The 11871-nt window shown below is 37.3% G+C and overlaps 1 protein-coding gene across 1 annotated transcript; it reads right to left on the bottom strand.

The window, feature by feature from the left end:
- Nucleotides 1-6988: 6988 nt before the first annotated feature.
- LOC102479342 (olfactory receptor 10AG1-like) lies at nt 6989-7942 on the bottom strand. Its single transcript, XM_006156291.2, has one exon. It carries the CDS (start codon nt 7892-7894, stop codon nt 6989-6991), a length of 906 nt encoding a protein of 301 aa, XP_006156353.1. The 5' UTR covers nt 7895-7942.
- Nucleotides 7943-11871: the final 3929 nt, after the last annotated feature.

Here is an 11871-nt window from a genome sequence, read left to right as displayed (position 1 = left end):
CCAATAAACACAGATGTCCAACTGTTTTTTCAATGGAGTGCAATCCTATCCTTTGAGTAGATACTCAGGAGTGGAAATGCTGGATCATGGGACTAGCAGTTAGCATAATGGCTATGTTGCTGGACTCCCATGTAGGAGACCGTGGTTTTAGTCTCAGACCCGGCGGCTTAAACTCACGCCAGGCGCGTATGCATGTGTCCTGAAGATCTTGAGAGGAGAAGAGAGGAGAAGGGATTGTGGCATGGCCATACCCCCTGGGAGGTGATTTCTTGCTTTCTGTCTCTCTCTGTTTTTCTGGCAAGTGCACACGCTCTATAGCAAAAACCTCTCCTCCCCCCACCAAAAAAAAAACCTCAACCATTAAGAAAAAGAAAAAAGAAATGCTGGATCATATAGTGGTTCTACTTGTAGGGCTTTGAAGAATCTCCATATTGTTCTCCAGAGTGGATGTACTGCTTACATTTCCACCAATACTGTAGGAAATTTCCCTTCTCACCATAGCCTCACCAGCACTTATCACTCTCTCTCTTTTTTTAGGGATTTTTGTTTTAGAGCATGTGTGCTGGCCAGAGAGAGAAAGACAGAGTCAGAGACAATGAGAGGAAAAGTGAAAAATCACCCCTCCTGGAGGGATGGCATTGGTGCAATTTTTTCTCCTCCATTCTCCTCCCACTACTTTGGACACACAAGTGTATATACCCATCATGATTTTCAAGTCATCAGGTGCAGGACTTGAATTGTGGTTGACCATGTGGGAGTCCGTTATGCCATCTGTTCACCCTTACTCTTTATTTTTTTCTCAATTTTAACTATTCTGACTGTGGTTAAGTGGTTTTAATGTGCATCTCCCTCATAATAGGGGATGTTGAGCATTTTTTCATATACATTGTGGCTGTTTGTATGTATTAAAGAGTTGTCTGCTTAGCTTATTTGCCACATATTTTAATTGGGTTGATTTCTTTTTTTTCTTTTGGCTATGTTGCATAAGTTCCCTATATATTCTGGTTATCAGTCCCCTTTTTCTTTTGGCTATGCTGCTTGAGTTCCCTATATATTCTGGTTATCAGTCCCTTATCTGAGGCATAGTTTGCAAATATATTCTCCAATTCCGTGGGCTGTTGGTTTACTCTAGTTGTTGTTTCTTTTGCTGTGCTAAAGCTCTTTAACCTTACTTAATCCCACTTTTCTATTTCTGGTTTTATTGCCTGTGCTTTGAGGTCTTATATAAGAAATCTCTTCCTACTCTGGTGTCTCCAAGACTTTCCTGTTCTTACCACCAGGAGTATTATACTTTAAGGTCTTAAGTTTGGATCTTTGATCCAGTGTGGTTTTGAATTAGAATCTCTTAACTCGTACACTACATGTCACTATCTGGCACTGAGGATTGCTTTTGGGGCCACTTATACCTGTCTTCTTGCCCCTGACAACTTCCTATCAGGCTGTGACTGTGTTTCTTATTCCTTTGAATAGCCCAGTAGAAACTTTTAGCAGCGTTTGAACACTTAATATTTTGTAGATAATATTTTGGATTTAAAGTAAATGCATAATAAATAATATGTTATTCTCACAAGGAAGGGGGAAACCAAAATTCCTGTCACAACTGATAAATTCACAGAGGACCTAAGTAGATATGTACTGAAATTTTAAAATATACATAAAGAAAAAGGGAAAGAAAAGAAAAGAAAAAAAGAAAAAATACGGATTTTAGCGCTAGATATTATAAAGAAACAAACCAAGTGGCTCTCTTTTTTATGTATTATCATTTACCATTATGTGTATGACCAGTTGGATATGACTTTGTTCCACTTAATGGTAGTTGTAAGTACAATCATTGGATACTGTTCACAAATCTTTGAATACTAGCTTTCTTAAATTCAACAATTTCTCCCAAATTCAGTATTTTCTCAATATTTCTAAAAATACTGAAGTGTTTACTTAAAGTTTTTTGGACATCTTTGAAGATATAAAGAACTGTCAGGGGAAAGTGAAAAAATGGCTAGGAAATAATGTACTTGGAAATTATCATGATTACTTTTTTTCTGTTTTTTTTTTTTTTTTTTTTTGAGAGGTTTTTGCTATAGGGCGCGTCCACTCACCAGACAGACAGAGAGAGACAGAGAGATAGAAAGCAAGAAATGAACCCCCAGGAGGGGATGGACACGCTGCAATCCCTTCTCCTCCATTCTCCTCTCGGGATCTTGGGCACACACGCACATGCGCCCGGAGTGAGTTTTAAGCCACCTGGTCTGGGACGCGAACTGCGATCGACTACATGGGAGTCTAGCGACATAGCCATTATGCTAACTGCTGGTCCCCATGATTACTTTAAATCTACCATTGTTAAAATAAAAATAAGTTTTAGGAAATTATGTATTCATAATAGAAACATTTAGAAATTTAGTCTCTTTAAATTCAGCATACATTTTTCTGTAGAGTCATAGAAACATATAAATATAAATCACTATTAGCTTAGAACAGAGTTAATCCAAATAAGTTTCAGTTATTACCTGATGCATTATTACCAATGAACAGACTATATTTTTGTAGGATTCTAAAAGCTTCAAAAACATTAGTAGACATTTTCCTTCATAATAAGGAAAGACAAAAGAACAAATTTGAAGGCTTTTACTTGAATAAAAATGTTGAGTTTGAAAACTTGATAAATTTGGTCTGCCATCTCTTTATTTTCAGAATTTAACAGTGTCCTATGTAATCGTATATAGTACTATAAAATACAATATAAGCAAATATACATGTGTATTTCCCTTTACATTTTATTAGAAAAAGATTTTGGTCTTAAAAATATTTTTTTTTCTTCTCATAATGAAAACATCTTTTTCAGAATATAGATATGCCTTCAAGACATCAGGTTCTCTTTAAAAATATCCTTTATCTATCAATTGTATTTCTTTCTCATACATCACTTTAATATTTACCTTTATGACTGTGCTTACCACTCATTGAAATGTGCTTTCCTGGACCATGGACAATGCTGATCCCCTCAATACCCTGTGGAATTCAGGTCTCCACTATCAGATCTTGGCGGGAGCAAGAATATTTTTAAAATGAACACTTCTTGGGTCACCTAGTGGCATGATCATAAGGTGGCTGCATCTTACATGGCGGACTGTATATTTCAATTCCCAGAATTTTTGACTTGAAAACACATGAGGCACTTGTGCCTATGTGCCCAAAATCCCAAGAGAAGAATGGACAATAAGAAAGAGAGAGAGAGAAAGATTGGAAAATAACAAAGCAAGGTGCCAGGTCCGGAACTTGAACTGTGGTCTGCCATGTGGGAGTCCAGTGCCCTTAACCACTATACCACTGCCAGCCCCCATTTTTAATATCTAAAATTGATTATCTCTACATCTAGTCTTATATACTTTTCTGTTATTCTTTTAAATAATGGAATTAAATGTTATATTTTATTTTTTATTTTATGTCACAAAAAATCTATTTTTTCAATACTCAAAGATAATTTGGCTATTATTGCAAAATACTTACTTAATTCTAAATATCCTTTGAGCTATTCAATAGTAATTAAAAAGGGACAATGCACACATATACTTTTCTATGTCATTTTAAATTTTCAGGATGAAAATGTATTATTTCTTGTGATCTGCCGGTTATAATCTCAATGCAATAAATGCAAACTACCAATACAAAATAATAAATAAAAGACAAATGATGTGTGTGCCAGTCAGTGGTTTGGTGGTTTAGGTTGCTGGATTCCACAGGGCTGAATATGAGGCTCAAGTCCTGGACCTGGTAGCCTGAAAGCATGCTGCCTATATGTGTATGTGCGCCTAAAATTTTAATCGTAGAATGGATGTGAAGGGATTGCTGCATGGCCATCCCTCTGGGCACTGCTTACTCTGTCTCTCTCAATTTGTCCTGCTTTCACATAGCTAATTTAAAAAATAAATAAATAAATAAATAAATAAGATACATAAAGTGTAGTCATACTCCTACAAGAAAGCCAGTATTTCCTTTTTTTATAAGTGGCTTTTTCCTTAGGGCATGTTTGTGCATGAGAAAAAGATAGACACAGTGAGAAGGAAAGTGAGAAATCACTCCCCAGGGGAAATGGCCAGGCAATACTCCATTCTCCTCCATTTTTCTCTCCGTATCTTGGACATGCACACACACATGCCCAGCATAATTTTCAAGCAACTGTGTCTGGGACTTGAACCACAATCAGCCATGCAGGAGTCCAGTGACGTAACCGCTGTGCCATCTGCTGATTATAGAAAGCAAATATTTCCTTTTAATCTACATTGCTCCAGACATTGTTAGCATACATACTACCCACTACCAATATTCACATGTAAAATGTTATATGAAGTTAAAGAGTCATATCCTTCATGGTTTTATATACATAGTGTTATGTTTCATAAATACATTTATACTCTTTCCTGCATGTTAGGAAACAAGAAATTTCTTTTTTTTTTATATACATTCAATTACATTGCTTAGCTTACAAAGTGAATATTTCAATATGTGAACATTTCTCCCTCGTCCAGTTGATCAAAATATCTTCACAAATAACACACCTCCCCATCCCATCAATACTCTGCCTCTGTATCCCTCCTCCAAATGTCCTTCCCTAGGCCCCACTCCTCCACACACACCACATCTGGCATTCACACCCATCTCTTGTGTTTGTATATCTTTTAGTCAATCAGTTTCAGTCATAGAGTGCAGACCCTCGGTATATATTAAGTGGGGACATACACTATCTCTCCTTCATAGCCTGGCTTGTTTCACTTAGCAGTAAATCTTCCATATTCTTCCACTTTGTGGCAAAAGTCAGGATTTTGTTGGTTTTTATGGCTGAATAGTATTCCATATGTATATATGCCACAGTTTTTCCATCCATTCATCCGTACGGGGGCATCTGGATTGGTTCCATGTCTTAGCAATTGTGAAAAGTGCCACAATAAACATCGATGTGCAAGCACTTTTCAATGAAGAATTCTTCTGTCCTTTGGGTAGATACCGAGGAGTGGGATTTTTGGATCATACGGTAGTTCTATTTGTAGACTTTTGAGGAATCTCCAAATTCTTCTCCACAATGGCTGGACCAATTTACATTCCCACCAGCAGTGTAAAAGAATTCCTCTTTCACCACACCCCCGCCAACACTTATCATTTTTTGTTTTTTTTAATCTTAGAGATTCTGACTGGGGTTAGGTTGTACCTCATTTTTGTTTTGATTTGCATTTCCCTTACGATGAGTGATGTCGAGCATTTTTTCATACGCCTTTTAGCTATTAGTATGTCATCTTTAGAGAGTGTTTTTTATTTTTTTTTCCAACTCTTTCTCCCACCTTTTAATAGGGTTGATCATCTTTTTTCCAAACAGCTTCTTTAGTTCCTTGTGTATTGTGGTTATCAGCCCTTAATCTGATGCATAATTTACAAAAATAAATTTCTTCAGTAGAGTTGCTCTTACACATTGTTTTAAGTGGCTATAAGATAGTATATGGAATAAATTTGCCCCTGTGTCTTAACATATCCTGAGAGTGCCTATTCATGGGTAGTCATTCTGCTTTGCATTGCTAAAGCAATACAAAAGAACACCAAAAATGTTATAAATAGATTTTAACAAACACACGCTGATAATATTGTGCAAAGATCATTTCTTAAAAGTAGATTCCATTAATTCAGTTTGTAAAGCTAAGGAGAAGGTTTTTAAAATTTCTCCTTTCAAATAAAATGCCAAATTGCTGCCCAAAATAGATGCACCAATTGAAGGAGACTGGGAATGGTGTAACAGCTGAGGTCTGACAGGATGCAAAATTAATCTAGGGCTGACCCCTCCCAAAAAAAAAGGCAAACAAAAAAAATCCTAATGAAAGGAGTATTTTCATGGTGTGCTGTTTTCATAAATTTAAATTATCTTAAATTATCACAAACTAGATGACTTAAACCAACAGAAGATCAGTATCTCACAGTTCTCAAGTCCAGTGTCCACAATCATTGTGTTGGCAATGCCTCACTCCATCTGAAGGTTTTAAGGAAAAATTATTCCTGCCTCTTCCAAATTTTTGTGGATGTTGGACATCCCAGCTCTGTGGTGGAAATCACCGCAAATTGTCCACTTCACAAGATATTCTTCTCTGTTTCTCTGGGTCTGTTTTCTACATTTCTTCATCTCCCTGTTTCTTACAAAGATACTTATCATGGAAGTAGTGCCACTCAAAATCACAGTGATCTCATTGCAAAACCTTATGCTAATTATATCTGCAAAAACCCTTTTTATCCAAAGATCAACACATTTGAAGACATCAGATAGAGATATCTTTTGAGGAATCAGCATTCAACCCATTATGGATGAGAAAGAATAATTAGTTAATAATGGGAATTTTAGAAGCTTCCAGTACTAAATCGATATTACCAAGGTACAGTCAGAGGGAATCACATTTCCCGGTTAACTTCAAGATCTGCACAATAGAGTAGTGAAATATTTAGGGTTTGTAGTCTTCAAAGGACAGGGGCAATGATAAGAGAGAGGTAGGAGGAAATGCAAAGAAGCTATGATTTCCCTTCATTGACTTCCTACTTCTGGGGTGTCTCACTAGGTTAATCCAACCACAGGCTCAGAGAACACCAGAAAATGCATCTGAAGAAAAGGGAGGGTTAAAAAAAATTATCACAGAACTTGACCCTCATCATTGCAATACAATACATGTAGATAACTTGTGTTCTGTTGCTCAGTCAGTCTCAATCCAATATGTACTCTTGAAGGAGAGACAGATCTTCAAATTGAGATCCTTGCACTGGAGTTGATCTGTATTCTGATTACACTGGGGCCCTTAAATAATCTCTGGATAGCAAGCTCTCATTACACAATGTGAGAGCTTCACTGTAATTTTATCATCATAGCTTAGAAATATAAAAAAATCAAAGCTAATGATATGTTTCTATTGTAGTCACATGACAAAGCTATAAGTAGACTATTTCTATAAATCAAGGCTTTACATTATGCTGATACCTTAGCTAGAAGTTTTCTCAGTGCCATCAGAATATCTTTGTTCCTCAGAGTATATATAATGGGATTCAAAGTTGGAGTCAAAATAGCATAGAAAAGAGAGAAAAGTTTCCCCATTCCCTCAGACTGATCTGATTTAGGTTGTAAATAAGTGATAGTAGCTGTCCCATAGAATAACACTACAACGGTTAGGTGAGAAGAGCAGGTGGAGAAGGCTTTAGACCTCCCTCTGGCTGAAGACAATTTCAAAATGTTGGAGATAATTTTGCCATAGGAGACAACGATCAACAGAAATGGAACCATGATAAACACCACTGCGACTACATAGACTACTATCTCATTCACAAATGTGTCCCCACAGGCAAGTTTGAGTATAGGTGGGATGTCACAGAAGAAGTGATTGATCGTGTGAGATGCACAAAAAGGCAAAGAGAAAATCTGGTATGTATGCCCGATTGCAAGTGGAACTGCAGTGATCCAGGAGGCAGCCACCAGCTGGCTGCAGACCTTGTGATTCATCACTAGAGCATAATGGAGAGGGTTACAAATGGCCACATAGCAGTCATAGGCCATCACTGCAAGCAGGAGGCACTCTGTGGCCCCAAGCATAAGGAAAAAATACATCTGTGTAGCACAGGTAAGGAACAAAATATGTCCTTTCTGAGTCCAAAGGTCCATGAGCATTCTTGGGAAAGTTACTGTTACATAACAAATTTCCAAGAAGGAAAAGTTGCCCAGGAAATAATACATGGGTGTGTGGAGGGCAGGGTCAATTTGTGTTATTAGTATTATGAGACTGTTGCATACCAAGATAGTCAAATATATCAGTAAAAATACACCAAACAGAATCCATTGGAGATTGGGAGTATCAGAAAACCCCAAGAGAACAAACTCCATCAATGTAGTGATACTTGAATTTTCTGCTTTAATTTGCTCTTTATCTGCAGATATGGTAAATTAAAAGTGATTAATTAATTCACATGTTGACGTAACTTTTCGCCTTATGTTAATTGGGAGAGAAGCATGTCGATATATAATTTCTCAAATTATTTCTACCATTACTAGGAAATAAGATTACTATTATTATGTAATGGGATTAGAAACGTCAGAAAGTAACTGCTGATAATATTGGAATCAATTCAAGACGCATAATTCTAATGTATTTCTATGTAACAATACCAGAGGGACTGAGAAGTGTGCATTATTTAGAGGATTTTGAAAAAGAGATAATCTTTATATTTCACTGTTAAGAGTGGATTTAGAAAAAAAAAAAAAAGAGTGGATTTAGGGAACCAGCAGTTAGAGTAATGGCTATGTCGCTGTACTCACATAGTTGACTGCGGTTCAAGTCCCGGACCAGGCGGCTTTAACTCATGCCAGGTACGTGTGCATGTGTGCCCAAGATCCCAAGAGGAGAATGGAGGAGAAGGGATTGCAACGTGGACATCTTCCCTGGGGGGGAGTGGGGTGATTTCTCACTTTCTATCTCTCTGTCTTTCTGGCGAGCGCACGTGCCCTAAAAAAAAAAACAAAAAAGGGGATTTAGGGTATAGGCTCTTTCTACTGCTTTGTCTTGGTTTACTTTCTGTATATAAATAGTCATATTTCATATTCTTTCAATTCAAAGAAAATATTTCCCTTGAAGTTTCAATTTACTTTTTATTGAAAAAGTATTTTATTGCTAAGGTTTTTTTTTTTTTTTGAGAGGTTTTCGCTATAGGGCGCGTGCGCTCGCCAGACAGACAGAGAGAGCCAGAGAGATAGAAAGTGAGAAATCACCCCCCAGGGGGGATGGCCACGCCGCAATCCCTTCTCCTCCATTCTCCTCTTGGGATCCTGGGCACGCACGCACACGCGCCCAGTGTGAGCTTAAGCCGCCGGGTCCGAGACACGAACCGCGGTCGACTATGTGGGAGGCCAGCGACATAGCCATTACGCTAACTGCTGGTCCCTAAGTTATCTCTTTTATACTGCAATGAGAATCACTTTTCTTAAACTATGGAAATAAATGTATGCATTATTGCTATAATTGATTTACTTCTCCCCTTATTTATACTAAATATAAAAACAACAATCCCAGCATCCTGTTCATCAACTTTACTCATTAACATTTCCTATATGGTTTGTGATAAATAATAATTATTATTTAACTTAAAAAAGAAATATCCTTACATTGAGATGTTTGTTCTATATTTCTGCTTATCCACAAGAGTTTTTTTTTTTTTTTTGAGAGTTTTTTTGCGATAGGGCACGTGCACTTGCCAGACAGAGAGAGAGAGACAGACAGAAAGTGAGAAATCACCCCCCAGGGGGGATGGCCACGCCGCAATCCCTTCTCCTCCCTTCTCCTTTCAGGATCTTGGGCACGCACGCACACGCGTCCAGTGTGAATTTTAAGCCACCGGGTCCAGGACTCAAACCACGGTCCACTACATGGGAGTCCAGTGACATGGCCATTACGCTAACTGCTGGTCCCCCCACATGAGATTCTTTAAAGACATATAATTCCCTTGTAATCAAATGCAACTCCCTTTCTCTATTTTCTCTTCATAATGCTGCTTTATAGAATTACCTTTTTGAGTAAATCTATTATTTATTTTGGCCATACAAGTAGTCAAAGCATAGGAATGGCACTGAAAAACAAAATAAAGCAAAATCATTAAAGACAGTCTGTCTCTGTGAACAGCAAGTGCCATAGCGGTTGGAACACTGGATTTCAATATACCACCTGCAGTTTGAGTCCTGGACCCAGCAGCTTGAAACTCACACTGGGTACGTGTACGTGTCTGTAGAAAAACCCCAAAGGAGAATGGATGAGAGGGGAATGCAACAAGGTCATTTCTCCTGGGAGGTGATTTCTCACTTCCTTTCTCTCCTTCTGTCTCCAGCAAATGTATGTGCCCTATAGTGAAAATATCTGTAAAAAATTAATAAAATAAAAACCTGTATAGCTGCTACATTTCATCTGGTATAAAGTGGGCAAGTCAGTGAAACTTGATGATGACCATTACAATTTCAACTGGATGATGCCCATTACAATTTCTTTCTTTTCTTTTCTTCTCTCTTTTTTTTTTTTTTTTTTTTTTTCAGAGGTGTTTGCTATAGGGTGCATGCGCTTGCCAGAACGACAGAGAGAGACAGAGAGACAGAAAGCCAGAAATCACCCCCCAGGGGGGATGGCCTCACTGCAATCTCTTCTCCTCCATTCTCCTCTCAGGATCTTGGGCATCCATGACTCTAACTGTGGTCAACTACATAGGAGTCAAGCGACATAGCCATTACACCAACTGCTGGCCCCAATGCCCATTACAATTTCTTTGTTTTCCAACTTTTAAAAACAAATATTTGTGTGTTTGTCTATCTCCTCAGATCTACTTCACTGCACACCTTCTAGGCACATCAGCTGATGTTTTTGAATTATTACATTGGTCAATGAAAATGATCAGACAAATATTCTCTCATATAAGCATACTTTTATAGTAATAGTTATCAAAGGTTACTTTAAATGAATTATTATTATTATTTATGTGATTGTTATTTAACACAGATCTACGTTTATTTAATTTTAAACTAAAGTTAAGCGCTATATGGCATATATAATTAATTAACTCACTTTCAGATAAAGTTCTCAGGATTTCATGCTCTTGTTATTTGAATCTTGATTCTCAAATTTAGAAATAACTTCAACATAGTCTAACAGCATAATTTTAACTTACCTTCATGGATTTTCATGTTCTGTGTAAAGAGGGTAGGTAATTTTTGCACTATAAACCTTTCTGTAACTTCTTTTTTTCAGGAAGTCACTCTTTCTATGGTATTTTTGCTTGGTTCAAATACCAACTGCCCTTAAATAGGAACAGTAACTCTCATCCTGGGGAATGTCTCTTGTGTATCAATTTATTTTCTAGAAGATTGCTTCTGGGCAATCATTCTGGTCACTTTGCAAATCTACATTTGTTTGGATAGACTCATCCACCTCTGCAGTCTGTCATCCTCACCAAGCTCCCCAAGGTGAACAGGGTGTCTTGGCAGGGAAGTACCACTTAATTGTGGAGAACTAAGTTCAGAAAAAGTTAAAATCTTTCTGGATACTAATTTAAGGTCTTTTATAATTGATACAGATTTGCCTTTCTTATTTTTACTCCCATAATTCAACCAGATCCAGAAGTCCAAACCTTAAGAAAAACGTGTCATTTGACAAATGTGCTATGCTTGCTGTGTTGAGCATACTTGGTTGTGAGATCCTTATTCAGAAAGGTATTGTTCTTAAGGGAGTGCTATGTCAGTAAAATTAAATGCAGACACACAGAAATAAGAGTTCAGAAACTAAAAAAATGGGCAACTTAATTGTAGGGACAAAGTCTGGAGTTGAGTATTATATCTCAGAGTTCAATCTGGAAGATCGAACCTCAACAGAAACAGAAGAAAATTAAGTACATGAGACTGAACTGATGAAACAGCATTCTATGACTTGACTAAAATATTGCTGCTTTTCTTCTAAGCTTTGTTGTCCGGTTTTAAGGATTTTTGTCCTGTCTTGAGCTGTCAATGGATTCATGTACCTACTATTTGAACAGAATACTAACTAGTTTCTAGGCCTTAAGTTTCAAGGAAATATCCTTACCAGTTCAAAACTGCTTTTTTTGAAACCATCAGCGAAGTTGCTATTGTAAGTAGTTAGATTACTTATGATATTGTGTGATCAACGAAATGGTGGGGGAAAAGGAATTGAAGATAACTGTAGACAGCAGAGAGAGTGTAATAAGAGAGTGAAATGGGGCAGAGGGTCAGACATAGGGTAAAAAACATATATATATGAAAGTAGTAATGGAATTTTATGGATGATAACATGCACGATTAAGAGGTACCATTTT

Source organism: Tupaia chinensis, unplaced genomic scaffold (genome assembly GCF_000334495.1).
Source record: "Tupaia chinensis unplaced genomic scaffold, TupChi_1.0 Scaffold000486_1, whole genome shotgun sequence".
Lineage (NCBI taxonomy): Eukaryota > Metazoa > Chordata > Mammalia > Scandentia > Tupaiidae > Tupaia > Tupaia belangeri.
Note: the sequence above shows the minus strand (reverse complement) of the source record. Positions and strands in the feature narration are given on the sequence as shown.

Excerpts from the sequence above, each read along its gene's own strand:
- LOC102479342 (XM_006156291.2), bottom strand. The coding sequence starts at position 7,894 with ATGGAGTTTGTTCTCTTGGGGTTTTCTGATACTCCCAATCTCCAATGG.